Here is a 22,549-nt window from a genome sequence, read left to right on the forward strand (position 1 = left end):
AGACCAGCCTGGTCTACAAGAGCTAGTTCCAGGACAGGCTCCAAAACCACAGAGAAACCCTGTCTCAAAAAACCAAAAAAAAAAAAAAGTAACTGAGAGACCTACACTGAGTAAAGTTTAAACAAAAGAGACCTGAGAGCCTGCCCCCACAGTGACACACTTCATTTAACAAGGCCACACCTACTTCAACAAGGACTTGCTTCTCAATAGTGCCACTCCCTATGAGTTTATGGGGGCCAAGTGCATTCAGACTATCACAGATCTCTTGGGCGTCTTTGCTTATTTGTTCATGACCCTCACTTCTTTGTGTTTCCTCTCCTGGGCCAGACACCAGGAACCTGCTCTTGATTAATACACCAGCCAGTAAGGACTTGCTAAGTGCCAGCCGCGGGGAGTCCTGCAGGGGAGGAAAGTGGAGCAAGGCTTGAAGAAGCCTGGCTGAAGTGCACAGGTCAACAGTACAAATGCAAATTGGGACCTTTAGGTACTAGTCCTACTGTTGTGTGTGGGTCCCCCCCTGGGCTTGACAGTGAAGGGGGAGACTGTTCTGTTGCTTTCTGGTCCCTCCTGGGTCTGACTGCAACACTGACGGCAGATCACTGTGCTTAGGACTGTGAAGCACTGCACCACATCCCAGATTGTTCTAGTTTGGTCTCTCAGAGGTTAGCAACAGCACATTGGAATGCTGCATCATCCCATGTCTTCTTCCTCAGCTTCTCCGGGGTAGCATGCACACAGCTCTAGTAGAATATCAAAACTTTGATTGGTTTGGTATAATTTTAGAATACAGGGTCTAGTCACAGATCAGAAAAGCTTGAGGGATTAAGAATTCCCACATTTGTTAGAATGATGATTTCATCACAGTCACAGCCTACAGAAAATTTCACTCTCCACACCTTAGGGTAAAAATGATGGATGATTTTTTGGTGTCATTATAATAGTAGATCTGACTTTGTGAACCCCAGAAAGGTCAGAACAATAGGGACCATCTGGGTTTTATCTGACTGCAATATCATACTGTGTAGTGTGGAAGTGATTCTTCATGACTGCCCTGTGGCCCACCCTAGTCTGACTGTGTCTGGCTTGGATCACTTAGTTCTGCCACACACTGTGACTACGGGCACGGGCAATTTTCACTTTCTTCTGTAAAATATGGGTCATAAAAGTTTCTTTCTTTTTTTTTTTTTTTCAGGTTGTAACACAGTGAGTGAGTGAGACATTTTGTGCTTGTACTGTCCTGGAGTAGTGTTTGTTGAGTTCACTTTGACTGTGGTTGTTACAGTGACGAAATGAAGGGACATTCATATAACACCGAGCACATATTTGCTCAGAGGGAACAGTGAATCTTATCCTCTCTCAGGTCCCCATCCATCTAGCATGAGAAAGACATCTAGGGTCAAGGGACAGATGGCAGGAGAAAGCATGTGGTTCTTTGATGTGGGAGTATCATATATCAATCTGTTGATTTCATTGGTTAAGGAATAAAGAAACTGCCTAGGCCCCTTGATAGGCCAACCCTTAGGTGGGTGGAGTAAACAGAACAGAATGCTGGGAGAAAGAAGCGGAATCAGTGAGTTGCCATGGTTCTCCCACTCCAGGCAGAGGCAGGTTAAGATCATTCCTGGTAAGCCAGCTCGTGAGCTACATGGATATTAGAAATGGGCTAGTCCAGGTGTGAGAGTTAGCCGAGAAAAGGCTAGATGTAATGGGCCAAGCGGTGTTTAAAAGAATACAGTTTCGGTGTAATTATTTCGGATAAAGCTAGTCGTGTGGGTGGCCAGGTGGTAGGACACAGCCCGCCGCTCTTAACAGAACAGTTCTTCACAGTTCCCAGTAAGGTCAGACATGGACCATCACATCTTTAAGGTTTCTTGGTTAGGCATTGGAAACAGAGGTTCCCCTATGGGTGAGCTTCATGAGATGGAGGTCTTGATTGGTGCTATTAGTCATTGTTTCCTTGCCAACCAGCACAGTGCCAGCATGAAATTGGCCCTCTTTGATTTGAGGTAGTAGAAAGTTGAGGGCATCAGACAACAGAAATCAATGAATTAGTTAAGACTCGGTAACTCACTAACTTACTTTACAAAGTTCAGGTTGAAAATATGTGAAAGGCAAACTTGCCTCTAAATTTAACAAGTATAGACTTTTCTTTCCTGTGTTCTCTAAATAATAAGGTTTAACATCTATTTACGTAGTGCTTAACTTATACTGGGTGGGTTTAAAGTATATGAGAGGCTGTGTGGAGGTCATGCACACACAGTTTGTGCTATTTATATAAGGAACTCGAGCATTTTGGGATTTTGTTGCTAGAGGGGTGTGGGTTGAGTATCTATCACAAATTGAAGACATTCCCACATACATGGAGAAATGTATCCTGAGAGATGACTCTGCTGGTTTAGTTCTGTCCCTCTGAAGAGAGGTGGGGTGTGCTGGTGGAGAAGTGGCTCAGGAGTTCACAGCTGCTCTTGGGGACGGTCTGGGTTTGGGTTCCAGCACCCATATGGCAACTCACAACTTTTTGTAACTCTAGTTCTAAAGGATCTGGCATCTTCTTTTGGCCTCTGGGCACAGAGCACACATGAGGTACATGTGCATACATGCAGGCAAACATACACATAAATATTTTTTAAAGGTGTTACATTAGTTGTCTTACAAAGAATCAGATACTTTCTCAACAGATGCAAACAAGCATTTCGCATCTCTCATTGGAAACGAGAGAGACACCCCCTGTATCTATAGTCAACACAAAGCCAGTGTTGGGATGTACAGTCAACACGATAGACAAGTAGTTAGGAAAAATTGCCTGAGGACTTTAAAGGAAAAAACAAGGCAAGTAGAGGTGGTGGAGCTTGCCTTCTATGTCATAAGCCATTTCTTGACTGAGCTTGGCTCAGCAATTTGCAGCAATTTCTTGGCTGAGCAATATTCAGCCATGAAGATGTTCCAGCAGTTAGGCAGATGGAAAGGGGAAGCCATGATTGACAGGCTCTGAAGTGTTTTGCTGTGAATTTAGTTGAATCTTATTTTCATTGAAGAAAACTACAGTGGACAGCAGAGAGAGAGCTTCTTGAAAGTGAGCCCACATTAAGAACGTAGGTCCTCTGGTCGTGGCAGCTCATCCTTGTAATCCCAGTATTCCAGGGCTGAGGCAGAAAGATCTTGAGTTTGAGTCCAGCCAGTTTGAGTTTTGCTGTTTAGCAAAACCAAAACCAAACCAAAACATTTGACACACTCCAGATAACCGGTTGACCCCAGACAGGCTTAACCTCTGGCAGCTCTGCTGAGACCCTTTATATTCACAGGTAGTTCAGGAGTTTTAGTACACATCTCCATTGAACTGACACATTTCCTATGGGAGACCATTCTTGCCTTGGGCAATACTCCTGTGGCTGTTCCCAGGAGTCTGGAAATTGTGGGGCAGAGGATCGTAGATGGTTCCCTTAAGTATTAATGGAAACCCACAGTGACTATGAATTTGGGTTTCAAAGTTAGACCAGGGTTCAGAGTCAACTGTGAGCAACTTAGGCCACTTTCCTAAGCCTCAGTTTCCTCGGTGTGTGCGTGTGAGTGTACATATATATGTGTGTGTGCTGTGTGTGTGTGAATGGGTTACCTCTTGGGGAGGATAGGTGGACCACAGCTAGAGAGGGAAGAAGGGCTCTCATTGGTTATTCTAAGTGGCCAGCTGCACCCACTCACGATTCTGGCTGGTATTTATTGGTATTATTTAGTTTATTGGAGCCTTAGAAAAAAATCACACTATAGGATACGGTCAGGTCAGTATTTTTCTCCCTTCAGCAAAAAGCTTATTAATTTTTCCAAATGCCCAGTTTATAGATTAAAACATTTTTAAATGGAAATACCATATGTAGAAGTGAAAAATGTCTGCTAAGTTTATTCATATTTTTAGCTCATTAGAGGTACAGGAGGTTGTTTTCTGGTCTAGTTTGAAACTTCTAGTTTTAGAAAGTGTGTTGGGTGATTTGTTGAAGAGGATCTAAGTCAGAGCAGAACAAAGTATTTGTGCTTCTGAAGCAAGCACACTGGTAGTTTGGCCTTGCCCTGGAGGTGACCCATCTGTGGATACCCTCTTGGGTTTTATGGCTCCAAGCAGGCCAGAGAGTAGTCCATGAACACTGAAATCGATTTTTGTTAAAACAGCCCATTCTTTTTAAATTGAAACTCCAGGAGTTTTGAGTTTGGATGACTTTTTTTTTTTTTTTTTGGATAGGGGAGCTTGGTACCTAACATTTTGTTGTTTTTGAGAAAGGGTGTCTCTGTTACATTATTATGTAGTTCTGGCTATTCTGGAACTCAGTATGTAGACCAGGCTGGCTTTGAACTCACAGAGACACTCTTGTTTCTGCTTTCCAGTGCTGGGATTAAAGGCATGCAATACCATGCTTCAGGTCTTGTGGTGGTGGCCCTAACCCCAGCACTTGAAAATGAGAGACGGTGGATCTCTGAGTTTAAAGCCAGCTTGGTCAACATACTGAGTTCTGGGACAGCCTAGGCTACACTAAGAGACCCTGTCTCAAAAAACAAGCAAACAAACAAGCAAACAAAGAAGAATTACAAATGCTGCTTTGTTGTGGGAAATTAATCTTTTTAGTTTTCTATGATTTGATTAAATTGCAAGTTATTCTAAAAGCTATATCCTTGTTCTTCTCATTGACACCAGTCCCTTATTCTTTACATAAATACCTAATACTAATCTTATTTCTTATGATTCTGATGAATTCCAGTCTAAATTTTGAGAGGTAATTGTATAACATTCTTCATTTCCTGTCAACTCTGAGATGTTATGCCTTTGGTGTCTAGTGACTTAGGACATCAGCCATTGCTTCTTCTTGGAAAGCCCCAGCCCCACTTGAAGTGAGTGTTAACAGTAAACCGTCACTCTCTGTGGAATGTCCAAGCTGTTCAAGTTGCTGGAGGGATTCAGGAGGGGGCAGCATCTAATTGGTTAAGTGGTCTTTATGGAGTGTGCCCAAATTATTCTTTTAGGGTTGTGGTATACTGCAGGTAGCCTTTGATTTAGAAACAGGGTAAGCTGTACTTTGCTGCCTGATTCTGTTCGAGGTTAAAGAGCAGTGCATTGCTAAGGATTTACATATTTTGAAACTGGATATAGGTGGCTGGAGCAAGATAGATTCCGGTTTACAGGTTGCTGGGGTTTCATTATGAGACTCAGTGAGTGACAGAGTAGCTCCAGAGCTGCTTAACGGCCTGTCCCAGTCTGCTTTGTACACACAGTTCTAGTTAGTTTTCATCATTTGCTTGTTGGATGAGAAACTAAAAAGCAATGCAGAACAAAACAAAAAGCACTACTGTTTTTTTTTTTTTTTCCTTTTCCTATGATCCTTCTTCCGTTTGACTTACAGAATACGGAGTCTGTGGCCGCCACTGAGACTCTGGCTGAGGTACCTGAACACGTACTGCGAGGACTTCCCGAGGAAGTGAGGCTTTTACCGTCTGCTGTTGACAAGACCCGAATTGGTGAGCATGCTCATCAGAGGAGTCAGGCAGCAAAGAGCAGGCTGCTTCCTTTGGGAGCAGGGATCGTGTTAGATAAATGTTTCTCCAGTAAAGGAAAGGTTGACCCTTAAATTCTGTGATGTATATGTACTTTCCACATCAGATTCCAGCATGGACTTGGGTTAGAAAAGGAAACTAGCAGGTCTGTGGTGCTGCACACCTTTAGTCCCAGCACTCTGGGGGCAGAGGCTGGCGGAGGCTGGGCTGGTCTACAGAGTGAGTTTCTGGACATCCAGGGCTATGCAGAGGAGCCTTGTTTCAAAAAACCAGAAAAAAAAAAAAAAGAAGAAAACTAGCTCCCCCCAACACATACTGAACCTACATATTCTGTCCTTGGTAGAGTCCCAGCGTGCTTTCCTCTGCGTGCCCATGAACCTTGTTCCACAGAGTGGGCTTCCTCTGATTTGCTGTGCCTTAAGTGTGATTATGTTATCAGATTTATTTCCCTTTTAATTTCCCTATTAATTTAATTTAATAATTTCCCTTTATATATATCCCTGTTGCTTTACCCATATTTTTATACTTAGGAACCCTCTAGAGATATCTGAATAAACAACATAAACTGGCTAGAGTTTCTTGTTGAATACACAAGCTTGTATGTATTTGATTTTTGTTTTGTGATTTACATAGATAGTTTTAGAGAGAAGGCTAAGAGTAGGTTGTTAAAATCTTGTAAGAATGTACTCTTGAGTAGATCATGCTTCCACCCTCCTGTTTGTCTTTTAGATGCTCTTCTGATGCTCAGTCAGTGTGTGTGATCTGGCAAGCACTTTCTCTAATTCTCATTGGAAATTTGCTTAGTGAGCATTGGGGATTTTATTTTATTTGGTTTGAGCAAAAGTGGTTATCTCACAGCTCAGCCAACAGGTTGTTAGTGTTCACAGGTGCAGTTCCAAGCTGACTTGGTGGGAGTGGAGAGTATACGTCCTAGTCACACACCGCAGGACTAGCCTCCACCTCTCGTTCTATAAATGAAGGACCCTGTCCAGAATGTGTGCTTCTCTTGACTCCTGGGCTCCAGTCATTCCATTGACTGTGTCTTTATCCTATCTGTGTGTTTATGATAGGTGACTAAGTGATGGAAATAATCCCAAGGGATGCCATGGGTGAGCATGTGTGTGGACTGAAACCCTGAAAGCAAGCTATCCCATTAGCTATGTTTCATGAAACTAATGAGAGGAAAGGATTTTCCAATCTAACTAGGCAGATCAACTTTGAAAGTGTTTATTAATAAAAACCAAGTCCTAACCATTATAAGAACAGCTTGTCTTTAGTAGGGTCAGTTTGAAACCTATAGGCAGACTATGAAGAATTTAAGTTTTTGTAGTTTTATTCCATTTCTTTTTTTCTTATGTTAGTTTTCAAGTTTTGTAATTATACTATATATGGTCTATTTTATATATAAAAGTTAATATGAACTTTTAAAAATGATAAAACAATGCAGATTTTTTACAGACTGGTTAGAGAAAACCGAGGAGCTACAGAAGGAAACCCAGAATCCCCTGGAGGACTCTATTCGGTTTGACTGAACTTACTCATAGTTATCTTGCTCTTAGGCATCCTTGCTTTTTAATTTTTTTGTAAAGTTGAATGACGTTAATGCTTCCAATATTTAAAATAACTACTATTATAAAAAATATTGGTTTTGTTTTTCTAGGTGTCTGGGCCACTAAACCAATTTTAAAAGGGAAAAAGTTTGGGCCATTTGTTGGTGATAAGAAGAAACGATCTCAGGTTAGGAATAATGTGTACATGTGGGAGGTAAGAGACTTTCAAACATTTTAAAGAGGCTGCTACCTGTTCTCATATAATTTGACATCTTAAACTTAAAATATATGTTTTAGTATGTTCTTTAAAAATCTTTTTAAATGACAATATTAATTTTTTGGTGACTTATTTGCATATATGTGTGTAGTTTGAAGCTGCTTGGATGTTCTTGATTGTAAGTGTCACATTTACTTTTTGTATTCCTTATCCAGGGCATTTTATCTTGCACCCTAAGACCTTGACTTTCTGTGTGGTGGCCTGTCACTTTACAAATGACATGGCTATAACCACAAAATACACTTCATAGGCTGCCAAGAACATATTAGATTCCTTTCTGTATATCAGAGAGTAGTTTCTATGTCCCTGAAATACTGTAAACATATAGCATGTGACACACTTACATTGAATTTTAAATTTTTTTAATGATATATTTATTTTATGTGCATTGATGTTTTTGCTTGCAAGTTTAAGGGTGTTGGATACTGTGAAAATGGAGCTACAGATGGCTGTGAGCTGCTATGTGAGTGCTGGGAATTGAACCCAGGTCCTCTGGAAGAGCAGCTGGTGCTCTTAACTACTGAATTGTCTTTATAGCCCTGAACTCTTAATTTTGTAAAAGGCTTTCATTCTACTTCATATTTTTTCAACAGCCCTGGAGGACAAAGCAGGGCAGTGGCTGTCTTTTAATAGAAGCTTCCAGAAAAAGAGGAGCTGCCCTTGCTCTGCAGCCCCAGGCCTGAATGGGGCAGATGTAGTCAGAGCCATGTCTCTGGGGAACAGTGGGACAGTTACACATGTTCTTCCAGATTGTCTGGGCCAGGTCCTGCTTCTCCATCAGCTTCCTGACTTTCTTAACCTATGGGCTGTGAAGTTTTCTGTTTAAAAAAAGTCACTAAAAACACTTCATTATGGTGCTTGTGACTGCACTTGATGGTGTTCTGGGGTTTGCGTGGGATCTCAGGTCAGTGCCCTGGGGAAGTCCCTCAGGGCATGACTCCTTTACAAGCTTCATTTTGAAAGAGAAGGAATCACATCTGTTTTATTCTTGTTGACAGTCAAATGTGTGGCCACATCCCCCCCAGGAAGCTCAGGGCAAGGGGGCCTTTTAAGGCTGGAAAGGTTTTAGCTTGATCTGACAGTTTAATCATTTTGTGTTTGTGTCTTTGTGAGTCTGTTGTCTGTGATTGTGTCTGACAGTGAACCCTGGGGGCTTTAGGAAACAAGGATTTACCAAAAGAATCTGACTGGAGTTGAAAGAAATTTGTAATTGTAGAAAACTGTCTGGTTACAAAAAGTCTTCATTATTAAGGATAGTACTTGTGTCATTAACAATGTGTTGCCTGTATAAGATTGCTCTCAAATAAATCACAGTTTTAATTTTAAAAGGTTCCAAAGGAAGCTAACAGGAGTGCTTGACTTTGCTAGCATTAATCATAGTGGGGAATATCAGGGAGTCACATGCTTACTCGACGTCCTGTATATACAGTGCCGAGTAGAATAAATGCCATTGCTGCTTAGTGAAGTCATGGCACCTTCTCTGCGCTGTAACAGTTGGACGTGGCTGTATGAACCATCACCCATGTCTTATGGGAGTTACCGTCTGCACTGAAATTCACACCTAGTGTGGCTTGAGAGTCACTTGCAACCATGAGATTCTAGGGGCTCCTTTTCCTCTAGACACACATCGTCTTTGTGCTAATAATGTAAGGTTCTTTACACGCACATGCTTTAGTGTGTAACCCATCATGGAAGTACCACTTCTTAGTCAGCTTCGAGTTTACCATCTTGTTCTTGTGAAGATTGACTTTTCCTTGCAAGGAAGAAAAGTCAGGATCTTATTCACTTATTCTCACATCTGAAAGGTTTTTCATTTAAAAAAAATGTTAAAATAGAATATAGATGACAGGTGTATACCCACACATATGGCAAGGTATCAGGAATATCACTTATAATGGGCATATTTCTCATAAATAAGTTGAAAATCAAGGTAAACTATTTACTATTAATTGATTCTAACCCTGGTCTTATCCTCAGATTTGTATCAGAAAATCTCCTAATGTCACAGAAAGAGTTTATCATCAGAGCTCCATCTTGGTGTTTTTCTTCCATCACAGCCCCTTAAGACCTTTTTAGAACATCAAAGCAGTAGAATTTTACACCAACTAGTTCACCATTGTGTGCTAACCTAAGACAAAGTGTTAATTGCCTTTCTTGAGCCCTTGACTGTCTGACTTCATAAATCCTCAAGCTTCACTGAAAGCATTCACATTCCTTTAAATGCAAAAGAGTGTGATGCTCAGGGTGAGTGCATGGAGCAGGTTCCTACAGAAAAGCCAGCATGCTTTGATCTGCCACTAGCAGGACCCTGGGGACCTGACATGCTGGACTGCCTGCGACACTTCTCTTGACCACCTGGTGTGTTGTGCAATATCAGAATTTTGAAACCATTCCTGATTTTAAAAAAACTGTCCTTCCGTTTAAAGGCAGAACCTTGCTTTGTAGTCTAGGTTGACTTTGAACTAGGATCCTTTTATCTCTACCTCCCATGTGCTAGGTTTACAAGCATGGCCTACTATATGCCTAGCTGATAAAAAATCTTTCAAGTTTAGGCTCATATTGCTGCTGATAAACAGTGTTTTTGCAATTATCTGAGTAAAAATTATTCTAATAATCCTTTAAAAATAGATTTTTTAAAATTTTACTTGTATTGTTTTGAAATAGAGCCTTGCTTGTAGATTAGGCAATAACTCAAATTCCTCCTGCATTAACCTCCTAAGTGCTGGTAATACAGGCACGAACTAAATATTAATTATATAACTTTAAGTTTTTAGAACAGTGTTAGATTCAGAGAAAATTGATTGGAAGGTGGAGATCGTTTCTGCCTTGGTTTGTGCTAGCTCTGATAAAATACCATAGCCAGGGTAGAGTCCCTAAGCTTATTGTGAAAGCCAAGAAGTCTAAGATCAAAGAGCTGTACATACGTGGTGAGGGACTTCTTAATCTATTATAGCATTGCTGGAAAGCATTACAGATCAAGACAGAGCCAGAGATGGAAGTTGTGGCCTCAAACTCTTTTAGAACTTGTGTTTCTCCATTCAGAGAGCCAGAGCTGCCAGAATCTGGACATCCCATTAAGTCTGTGTCTGTACACAGTATGTGCATTTGGGAGCCATTCCTACTCTGTAGAACCCTACCTCTGCGTAACTGCAGATTTTCCAACCATCAGCCTTTCCCCTAGAGTGAGACACTAGTTATTTTTACTAAATCTGCATCAAAGGGCTGTTGTCATATAAAGTTCGTAGTTTGTGTTAACTTTTTCTTGGTATATATTCTAATGAGTATTTAAAAAATATTTTCTTCTGAAATGATCTACATAGCCTGGCTGTCCTGAAACTTGCTAGGTAGACCAGGTTGGATTTGAACGTATAGAGATCTTCCTGCCACTGCTCCTTCAGTACAGGGATTAAAGACATGTGCCACCCAACCCAGCATATAAGTCTTAACATTTTAAACAAGGTCAATAAGATGCCTCATTATGTGAAGGTACTGCCACCAAACCTGATGACATGAGTTCCATCACTGAACCCACGTGGTGGAAGGAGAAAACTGACTTCCCCAGTTGATCTCTGCCTTTACATACATACACACAAATAAATGTAATTAAAACAACACCAACACAAAACTATGTTTACCACAAACTATAATAGTATGGACAGTACAGAAAAAGCTCACCAAAAATTAAAATTCACTTAAACTCCCAGTACCCAGACATCTCTATGAGCATTCTTTTAATTCTAATTTAAAATTTGCTAAATTAAAGAACTTATTTTGGTCACACCCTTGTGTGGTGCAGTCTCTTTTTTTCTCTGCCTAAGGCCTCTGCCATCCTTGTTTCTCACACTAGTTCCTGTCCTTGCACCGTGTATTATAGGAATGTCATATGCTTGCTTCCTACCAACGCCCCAAGGATGTGTCTGTCAAGTACGTGGCCTAGGCCATTTCTTCTGTGGCTGCTCATAATTCTGTCTGTATACCATCCACAATTCACCTTGTTTTGGATATTTAGATAATTAATCTTTTGCTGAGTATGTATAGTCCTTCAAAGCGTAAACTCTCTATGGATGCAATATGCTGACTTGTCTGATATTTTTCTGAAGATATATTCCTAGAAGTGTAAATATTAAGTCAAAAGTTATGTAAATTTCTATACATTTTTGGTCAGTTTTGCCCTGAAGCCCTTAGAAAGATTGTAGTGATTTGTATAATCAGCAAGAATATGTTTTTTTCTAGGGCTTTGAAACCCAGTATTGTTTTTTTTTTTTTAATCGCTTTAAGAATATCTATTCTCGCTGGGTGGAGGTGGCGCATGTCTTTAATCCAAGCACTCGGGAGGCAGAGTCAGGCAGATCTCTGTGAATTCAAGGCCAGCCTGGGTTATAAGAGCTATTTCCAGGACAGGCTCCAAAGCTACAGAGAAACCCTCCAAAAAACCAAAAATAACAACAACAAAAGCCAAAACAAAACAATAGCCAAAACCTCAAACTATTCTTTTAAGTGAACAATCACTACTTCTATTTGTGTTTTGCTCTTCTTGAGTCTAGGGCTGGAGAGATGGCTCAGAGGTTAAGAGCACTGACTGTTATTCCAGAGGTCCTGAGTTCAATTCCCAGCAACCACATGATGGCTCACCATCATCTGTAATGAGACCTGGTGCCCTCTTCTGGCATGCAGGCAGAATATAGGCAGCAGAACACTACATACATAATAAATCTTAAAAAAAAAGTTTTAAAAAATTAATACAAAAAATTTTGAGTCTAGAGGACAGAGGGAAGAAGTAGAAGAGCTTATCAATTGTACTAGATACAGAAATGCTCTCTGCATAGCTCCAAGATTTTACTATAGTTTTTTTAAAAGAAGCAAGCCCTCTTTTTATGAGTTCCCAGCATTGCGAATAAAATTCATGTTGGTGTGTGAGCGGGGACAGTGCTTGTTGTGTCCTTGTGATTGGATGTCACTTGAAGTGATGGCTGCCGATTCCGGTGTCCTTTCTTGTACTTGGCTGTCACTTGGAAGCTGCCAGCAGATTCTGCAGAGTTTGTTTTCAGCAATCCTAGCCATGCTCATTGCTGTTGTCTAGCTATAGAATTCTGTCAGGGCAACTGTAGGAAAGGTTGTCTTTAGATCCCAGCCTATAGTCTGTGTTTTAAAGCTCCAAGACTAAGAAGCACCTTTACGGTTTCAAACTTTGTGGCACAAGAAGATATTATGAATTTGAAGTTTCAATTCATGAGGAAAGTTTTATTTATGCACAGCCACATTCATTTGGTGAGTCGAACAGTGGCAACAGGCTGTATGACCTGTAAGGTCAAAAATACTTAAAAAAATGTATGGGTGTTTTGCTTACATATGTGTCTGTGCACCACATTTGTACAGTGTCTGCGGAGGCCAGAGGAGGGTGTCGGATCTTCTGGAACAGGAGTTACAGACAGTTGTGAGCCACTGTGTGGTTGCTAGGAATTGAACGTGGGTCTTCTGGAAGAGCAGTTGGTGCTCTTTAACTACTTCTCTCCCAAACACTTTCTTCATGTTACTCTTTATAGAGAGTTTGCTGTTTCTTGGCTGTGTGGAGAAGAAGCCAGAGGGGTGAGTGTGGAGCGGTGTAACGTTTCAGGTTTACTGAGACTGGGTTATAGCCGTGTGCAGAACTTGCTACTCCAACTATAGAGATGGTTTTTGTAGTAACAGCAGAGCCAGTCATGAATCGTGCTGTTTCAGGAGTTTCAAGATAAATGAGGGTGTTGAAGTACAGAGGATTAAGTAATCTTTTCAAACAGGTTAACTATTACTTAGATTAGCAGCTTGGTGTGGTGTAGCCCCACCCCCGGTGGAAGTTCATTTAATGTCTCTCTGTCAAGCCTTTCCTGTTTGTTGATCTTGGCTTATACACACGCTTTATAAACTCTTGGCTTTGTCTCAGAGGTTGTTGGTCTGGAGTACAAGTAAATAGATGATAGGTCTGGATACTAAGGGGCTTGCTTGAGGCCCTCAAACTGTTTAACCTGGAGTCAAAACCAAACTAAGCATTTGGATTGTTGTCAGTACTCTTCCTATAGCAAAGGCCGCAGACAGAGTATTTTGTGGTATGGAACCTTGTGTGTCATCACTATGACAGGATGATAAAGGCAGGTTATCTGAAGTATAGAAAGGTTTGGTTTTGGCTCACAGTTCTTTGTGTAACTATCCAAAATTAAGTGGTCATGTAGCTTGGGCCTTTGGTGACAGTGGCATATCCTGACAGGAGTACACGTAGGAGCCCAAGTTTTCTTTCTCAGACTGAAGCAGAAACAGAGGGCTAGGCACGGCCCCACATAGTCCCTTCTGAGGTTATGGTACCTGTGGCCTAAGGACCTTCCACCAGACCCCACATTTCAAAGGTCCATTATTTCTCAGTAGCACCCCATAGAGGAGGTACAGCCAGACCACCCACCCTCTTGCAAGCCTCCCCAGAAAGTGTGGAACTGCATACTGGGAAAGATTGCTGCCACTTCTAGTGGTTTATGGAATTCTTACACATCCATGGTCATGGGTAGAAATTCTGATTTAAGAACAAGAATAAACTGTTTTGCCTACCCACTAGAATTTGATTAGGGACTTGCTGGGAAGCATTTTATATTTTGTAGAGCATCTGTTATTGGAGGATTTCCCACAAACATTTATGCAGTTGTATAACTGAGACCTATTCCCAGTAATTTCAAAAGAGGGTCAGTCACATAAGCATGCTCAGACGGGATGGACAGCGGCTGGGCTTTGAGGACCTGAGAAGCCAACTGTTGTTACATTTCTGTTTTAGACTTGCCAGTACAGATAGCCTGTATGCTTGGAATTGTCCTCTGACGAGTGGGCCTTTTCTGTTAAGATGTGCCACCACCTACTAGACTTTGTTCTCTATTGTCAAATGTTTAGAACATTTTAGAAGCCCTTGAGCTTCTAAAGTAATATGAGGCGTGGAGCAGATGATAGCGATGATCCATTTTGTCTGTAGCTCCCAGAAAGTTTCTTCTGCAGGGTAGCAGTCTGCTTATCCTTAATGAAACCTGCAGGCAGCCAGCTCTGTCACTGAAGTGCCACTGGGGGCTGAAGATGTCACAAAGATATGGTATTTTTGTGGGTAGTATTAGTAAAATCCTTTAAGACTTGCAAAGATACATTTATTACCTTTTCATACAAACTGAGGTTACCTTTCTCTTTTTTGTCTTCATAGCTTTATTTGTAGGTTCAATGATATTTATAAATGAGTTGCTAGAGATTATTCTCAGTAAGACGATTTGAACCTAAACAGTGAAGAAAAACATTTGATCTTGCAAAGGATAAAATCATTTCTAAAAATTGTAGCTTGTATAAGTGTAGAACAGTTTAGAGCAGTGTTTCTCTACCTTTCTAATGCTGCCTCCCTTTAATACAGTTCCTCGTGTGTGATGTATGAATGTCCCAACCATAAAATTATTTCATTGCTACTTCATAACTGTAATTTTGCTATTATGATGAATCATAATGTAAATATCTGTGTTTTCTGATGGTCTTAGGCGATCCCTGTGAAAAGGTCATTTGACCCCCAAAGGGGTCTTGACCCACAGGTTGAGAATCGCTGGTGTAGATCTTCATGCTGAAGTTCAGCAATGAATCTTCAGGGAAGATACAGAGGCATGGAAAGGAGCCTCTGACAGTATAGGCAGACTGGGGCTCCTGATGTTAGCACCTGGCCTCCTAGAGAGGGTCTGTCTCGGTTGTGAAGTGTTAGCAATGCTTGGTACCTACACTGTAGGGAAGTCCAAACAATAGCCCAGGGACATGGTTTTGTCATTGTAGGCTGTAATGTTAGAGAGCTGCTTTAATCGAGTGTAATACTCAACTTGATATTAGAGTTGACCCAGCATGAGAGTTTGTCATTGCCTTGTCTCAGTTTTAGCCTGTGATGTCTGTGGCAATTTGCTATTGTTATTATTATTATTGTTGTTATTATTATTGTTGTTATTATTATTATATTGTTATTATTATGAGTTAGGATGTTGTAGGTGAACAATTGAGAGTTTAAGTGATGTTATGTTTCATAAAGTGAATCAAAGTTTTGTCCTATACTTCCAACATTAACCAGTGTGCTTACCGAGTAATGAATAATTAAGGAAGATATAATGTGGTTTGTTCTTTGCAAATTCTTTTTCCTAAATGGCATAGAGATGCAACTTTGAGTGTGTCATATTCAAAGGGGCATGTATACTGCATTTGAATTTTGATTATTTTAAAACTATTTTTTAAATGACTGAATTAAATAGAACTGAATTAAGTTACAGGACATTTATGCTGTCCTTGAAGAAGAGTTAGCACCCTGTCTGTTCAATGAGAAACAGGAATGGCTTCCACAACCCTGACCTAGAGGAGTCAGGAGTAGGAAGAAAGCTGTGTGCTTTTGTGTAGTGCTGCTGGAGGTGACAGCAGGGGCAGCCTCCTGGATAAGCACTTTACCATGAGTTACACCCTAGCCATCAGAAGAAGGATTATAAAGAGGGGTTTGAGGTAAAACTCTCCTTCCCTGCTCCCTGTCTGCTTATCGGTTTCATTTGGATGTAAGAAAGAAATGAGATGATCAAGTTTGAGTCCTGGCAGTATTTTTAATGGTTTGGCTATTCTACTAAAATTGCCCATCTACTACTTCTTCATATATATAAAAAAGGGACTTAATAACATTTCATAGGGACTGGAGAGATGATTCAGTGGTTGAGAATACATATTGCTGTTGCAGAGGACTTAGATTCTGTTCCATTAACTCCAGCTCCAGGGGACCTGACACTTTCTAGCTTCCTTGGGCACAAGCTCTCATGTGCACAGCCTACACCTTCCCTATAAATACAAACACATACACACATATAAAAATTTAAATGTCAAAGGCATAATATTTATAGATTATTCTGTAGACCCTTACAAAGATGGAACAAAAATAATTTGTAAAACAGCCAGCTTACCCAGAGTTGGCACACGATGCTCTCTGCAGTCCTCTTCTCGAGTCGAGGGATGGGGTCTGGGATGGAAGTCAGTTTGTTCAAGCTGTTCTTATGAGGGTGTATGTAGCGAGCAGCATAGAGCCACACCTGATGGAGATGATAATCAACTCCTATGGCTAAAGTCTGACTTATGCCTGATCACGCAGTGATCATCAGCTGCTTGCATATGCGTGGGCCTATGGGCAGTGCCCACCTGGCAATCCGGGATTGGCAGCCCATGCCTACTTAAGGGCTGGGAGAGGTTTGCCTGGAGAGAGAGGAAAAAAGGAGAGAGGAGAGAGGAAGGAAAAGAGAGAGAAGTGTAAAAAGTCCTGGAATAAAACTGCAGTGAGAAGAGCTCCGGTGGTCACGTCATCCTTGCAGGACGAGGGCTGAACGTGACAGGTGTACTCCAGTACCCTTGCTTGGTAGAGGAGGCTGCTTTATGGATTGTATCAGGATAAAGCTTTTAATTCTGTGTGCTATTCCTCTTTGGAATCAGGTGAGCCTATTTTGTAGTCGTTATGGAGATGTGGAAATAGACTTCTTCAGTGTCTCTTGCTGGGTTTGAACTAGGGAAGGAGGGTTGCCTGCCTTGTGACTGATGGAGGAAGTGATCATAATCGGTTGTCCCTGCCCTTCCACTACCATTGTCTGAGGATAAGTTGCACTTCTGTAGCTTAGCAATTAGTAGTTAAGCAAAATTTAGAGATATTTCTGTCAATCGCTGAATTTAATGTGATTAGAAATGGATGTTTGATGAGCAAACATGGGAATTGTATCAAACCATATTCTCATCTTAGTTCCCCACTAACAAACTAAAGCTCAGTGATAAGAGCATTGCACACCTTTTCAATGTTATTTAAGACAGGGTCTATGTAGCCTGTCTTATAAAGCCCTGGAACTTATCATGTAGACCAGGCTGGCAGCCAATTCACAGACATCTGCCTGCTTCCGTATCCCAAACAATGAGTGCTGGGATTAAAGGTTTGTGCCACCATTTCCCTTAGCATCCAGCAGACCTTGGACACTTCATGCAGATGCAGATGTAGAGCTTCAGGACAGTTAGTACTTTGCCCATTTCCTCTATCCCCACCCCAGTGAAAATGCTATTCCAGTAGAGTAGAGGCAGAAAGTTCAGACAAACGAAAGAAGAGAATACTGAATTGGCCCATTTTCTCAAAGAAGCATTAATGACATTTTCTTACCTTTAGTTTTAGATTATCTTCTCTTCATATATTCTTATGTTTAGGCTAAAAATAAATAGTTCATTCTTTCAATGTGACTTGTTCAGTCAGCAATGTATTTGTATATGTCTGACACTATAGAGTGAGACCTTCTCTCAGAAAACAAAGCAAAAAAAAAAACTAAACAAAGCCCCCTCCCCCATATGCCCTTCCCCAATCCCCTCTATTATATTCATCTATCTCTATGGAACTCTTTTCTTTATGAACATCATTGCACTTAGAACAGTCCCTATTTCCATTGAGATACAATGAGGAATATATAAATAAAGAATTCACTCACCTGGAACACTTTATTTTTGCAGAGGTTTACGTTGACTGAAGATTCAGGAAGTTTCAGCAGTGCCTGAGTTGTTATTAAAGCAGATGGATAGTCAAGCTGCCACCTTTACTTTCCATTTGGTGGGTTTTCCTGGCAGCTGCTGCTGTCTCTGTCGTCACATTGATACCTGGTGATACTGCCAGTGTATTGGTGGTGACCCAGTAGGATCCTGATGTTTACCGATATACATCCAAAATAAGAGAGAGAAAAAGACTATCTCTGAGCCTGGGGGCAAAGGGAATAATAATTCCCGTGCGAGTCAGCGGCCTGACCAGAGGATTGGTGGTGTTCATTGCTCATTCACTTCACTTGTCTGATTGTGCCGGCAGGTGGGACGATCATCACTCTCAAACATTGGAAAGCAGCTTTTGTTGTTTTGTGTGTTGTGTTTAACAATTTTTTGACTGTCTCTTCATAACATACCATTTGAGGAGTGTTCTGTTGAAAAGGAAAGAGTGTATGTATGTATATCTGTCCACCTTTAGAAGAACTGAAGGAGGCTGGGGTGCTGGTGGGAAGAGAAGAGCCTGTAGTCTAACCTAGGGTGGTCAGGTAGTCAGGGAAACAGCCACAAATGGAGGTCAAACAAGCCTGGGCCTAAGACTGTCTTTCCTCCAGTCAAGTGATTTAGAAAGGAAGGCTGTTTTACCTTCAAGCCCTGATTTCCACATGTGGAAGGGGAAAATTAGTAAGGGAGATCTGACACAGAGAGTGTAGCTTAGTAGTGTCAGTGTCTTGGAAGGCGAGAACCAGACTTAGAGCCTCAGTCTCAAGGGCCCAGGCTTGATCAGGAAGTCAGCCTCCCAGCCATCAGTGGAGAGCAGGAGCGTTGACCTAACTAAAAGGGATTAATGTGATGGGAGAGGAAGAAAGGAATGAACGGAAGGAGTCAGGTGTGTGGGGAAAAGAGAGGCACCCGAATCCTTCTTTTCTTCCTAAAAAGAACACCTATTTGTAGTTCTGGTTCAGTGTCTACTCAGGCACTTGGAAGAATAAATGCACATATGTGCACATATGAATGTCAAACTCCTTGCAGAGTTGATGTTCTTTAAAATGAAGGCATGACCGGCTAAGTGTTTATTGGCGGCATCACAGGGGAGGAGCAAGCATGGATGGAAGTTCAGGGAAGCTTCCTAAGAAAGTAGATCCGGTGTCCTGGGTTTTCTGGTACTTGTCTGCAGCATCCCAGAACCTTACAAACATGTTCGCTGGACCTTAGTTCTGATACATGTGCTGGATGGTGTAGGTGTTGAGGGACAGTGAGGTTGATAAAACCATTATAGCTTGTCACTTCCAAGCTGATTCACTACGTGTGCTCCTTTGCGAAGTCCCTGTAAATCATGCCAGAAAGAAGACTTCGGAACCGTGTAGCCTAGCAGTACGGGCCTAGGTTGAACTGACAGAGTATCTGAGAAGGCATTTTGCTAAGTCACATTTGAGAGCATGTAGTTGTAACCTGTTTTCATGTACAGGAAATATTTGTAGATCGATTATATTTAGAGGGGGGAACCTAAAAAATGAAAAGATTTCACAGCTCTGTTTCCTCCCTGTGTTTTTGAGTGTTGGTTCTCTATCTTGTTTCTCTGAAATGCTGTAGAGTGCTAGCATACAGTAAAAACAGATGTCTGGAAAGCTGAAGATGAGACTTTTTAGGCATTCCTGTCCTAATACGAGCTCATTCTTCTCTGTCCATAGGTGTACTACCCAAATCTGGGGTGGATGTGCATTGACGCCACTGATCCGGAGAAGGGCAACTGGCTGCGCTATGTGAACTGGGCTTGCTCAGGTGAAGAGCAGAATTTATTTCCACTGGAAATCAACAGAGCCATTTACTATAAAACCTTAAAGGTAACAGTGTTGCTGTTAATCTACTCCTGGCTACTCTGTATGCATTTCTCTTAGTGTGTTCTAGCTGTGACTGACAAGAACAGCTCTGCAGACCTGGAATGAATGGCGTTTGAGGTGGCTCATCCACACACCCAAGGCTCTGTGTTAATCACATGGTTGCTGAGATCTAGCATATGTCAGGGAAGTAGAGCAGGAAGATTGTGTTGAGTAATTATAGACTACATCTTTCTTTTTCTTTGGTTTTTCGAGACAGGGTTTCTCCGTAGCTTTTTGGTTCCTGTCCTGGAACTAGCTCTTGTAGACCAGGCTGGCCTCGAGCTTCCAGAGATCCGCCTGCCTCTGCCTCCTGAGTGCTGGGATTAAAGGCGTGAGCCACCACTGCCCAGCTTGCATCTTTCTTGATACTGCTGATTATCTATGGCAGCTGCTCCCCTTCTCCTCCTCTGGCCCAGATGCATTGGGGACTGTCTGGCAGATGTCTCCTACTGTGTAGTATCAGTACCGTGGTGGTGTGTGTTAAGAGAAAGCACACTCATAGTGTTTAGTGCACGTGAAGCTTTGGGTTAGCTTCCCCTTTCCTTTACTTGTATTCAGGATAGAATTTAGGATATATTTCTTCCTTCTGCCAAATATTTCTTGGGGACATTAGTTATTGAGATTAAGAGGACAGTCGTGCTCAGAGCTGGTAATGAGGGCACCCAGCACATGTGGGTTCTTACTACTAGGGTGCTTTTCATCTTCGCATGTTTCTGCGGTGAGTAGGATTCTTTCTTCCTCTCTTGTTTTCACAGGTCATGTTTCTGTAGCAGACAAAGCTACATTCCATGCATGGAATGTTCTAGAATGGAATTTTGGGGTAGAAAGACAGATGATGGTTGTCTTTTGTAATAAATACCTCTGTCCAAATTGCTGTAATGAACAAATAGTTTTTCAGTCACTTGCGGCCTTTTGGGTCCCTCAGCAGTGATCACCTGTGTTTTCCAGGATTCACCGTTCTCTGAGGCAGGCCTTGTAAATGAATTGCATGGGAATCTGTTGTATGAAATCTTGAAGATGCTAAGGAGTACAGAAAAATATTAAAAATATCGTTTTTCTCTTTTGTAAGAGAGTGTCTGTTAGCATGTAGCCCTATCTCAGTAACTGATGGTGTTGAAAGCTGTGTGTACTGAACAAACCAGGTTTCTCTTCAATACTTCTTGTCTATCAATGTTTAAGTTTTTTTTTTTTAATTTTTTAGTTTGATTTGCAGTACACGGATTCTAAGTTGTATTTTTAACTTGAGTGGACATGAGTGTCCTTCTATATAAGGAGTTGGTACTGATTCTCACCCTCTCCATCTGTTGGTGTTGGGTTCAAACCCAAGGCACTGAGCTTGACAGCCACCCCTGTGCAGATGTTTAGCTCATCCATCGTGAAGTACAGGTAGCTCTGCTGACACCCACAGATCAATGAAAAGGGAGACAGGCGCTAGGGACAGGTGCTCTTGTCTTTGGAGGCCCGAGTGTTTCGTGGTGGCTGACTGAAGATCATGGTAAGTATACATTTGTCTTCACTCTTTCCCTTTTACTTTAAAGATTTGCTTTTATATTTTCTAGAATCCTAATTATTTCAAGTAGCATTTAATACCATCTCATAAATACATTGCATAAAAGAGAAATGAGCTAAAATTTATATGCTCTAAAAACAGTTTGAATTTTGAAAAGCAAACAAAACAGATTAGTTTATCAAAGTGCCAAAAGGTATTTGTGATGGCTGTTTTAGCTCATTAATAGATTTTTTTTTTTAAATTAGGGTTTTTGGTTAAGTTTAGCTGATCCAAAAAAGGATATGAGATATTGGTTCCAAAACAGTAAAGTAGCAAATTTTAGCTATTTTTGGAGGAAAAAAGTAAACAGTGACTGGTTCTTTTATTTTAAACAACTTGAATATTTTGAAATAGTGGAAATTCTGTAGACGGTGACCAAAGCCATGCTTACTATCTAAACTAGAACCTTGTGGAAGGAAGGGATCATTTTGTTTTTAAACTGACATCTCCGATGGAATTTCCTCTTTAAAACAAAAACAGGGGCTAAGTGACACACCTTTAATTTCAGTGCTTGGGAGGTAAAGGCAGGTGGATCTCTGAGTTCAAAAGCCAACCTGGTCTACCTAGAGAGTTCAAGGTCAGCCTATTGTTTCAAAACAATCAAACAAACAACCCAAACAAACAAACGCGCAAAAACTTCAGGACCAAACTGAATCACGATTAATAAAAACTCAGAGAGAAAAATTGGGGTTCAATCTGAAGATTGGAAAAGCAAAGATGCCAGCCTAAATGGTGATCCTGCCGCCAGGAATCTCAGGATGAGACTGTGTCTGAGAACTTTTTTCTCCCATTTTATAATCCTCTCTAGTTCTGGAAATAAAGGTGTGCACCACTGGGATTAAAGGCATACACTGCTCAGTTTATATGGCAACTAGTGTGGCTACTGGGATTAAAGGTGTGTGTTACCACTGCGTGGCTGTAAGGCTGACCAGTGTGGCTGATTTTACTCTCCTGATTCCCAGGTAAACTTACTTATTAAAATACAATTGAAATGCCACTACATCAAACTTTTACATAGCCACTGTACACTGGCATATCAGGAAGCCAGCACCTAGGCAATATTGTATTAACTGATCTGTCCACTCAGCCAAGATTGTATCTGTTGTTGCAATCCTGTCCTTGTAGGAAAAGAATTCTGGCTCTCATTTGACTCTAAGGCTTGGTGTATTAGTCAGGGTTGTCTAGAGCCATACAACGTATGGAATGAATC

General features: G+C 41.2%; 1 protein-coding gene across 3 annotated transcripts in view; it reads left to right on the forward strand.

Moving 5' to 3' along the window:
* Nucleotides 1-22,549, forward strand: part of Prdm2 (PR/SET domain 2) — a 101,599-nt gene that overhangs the window by 28,164 nt on the left and 50,886 nt on the right. For all 3 annotated transcript variants that reach the window (XM_026781813.1, XM_026781812.1, XM_013348413.2), the window contains 3 exons: nucleotides 5,385-5,499; nucleotides 7,196-7,299; nucleotides 19,602-19,754. In XM_026781813.1, coding sequence (XP_026637614.1) covers nucleotides 7,291-7,299; nucleotides 19,602-19,754 — 162 coding nt within the window. In that variant the 5' untranslated portion in view covers nucleotides 5,385-5,499; nucleotides 7,196-7,290. The remainder of the gene's footprint in view (nucleotides 1-5,384; nucleotides 5,500-7,195; nucleotides 7,300-19,601; nucleotides 19,755-22,549) is intronic.

The sequence above is a fragment of the Microtus ochrogaster genome, chromosome 10 (genome assembly GCF_000317375.1).
Source record: "Microtus ochrogaster isolate Prairie Vole_2 chromosome 10, MicOch1.0, whole genome shotgun sequence".
NCBI lineage: Eukaryota > Metazoa > Chordata > Mammalia > Rodentia > Cricetidae > Microtus > Microtus ochrogaster.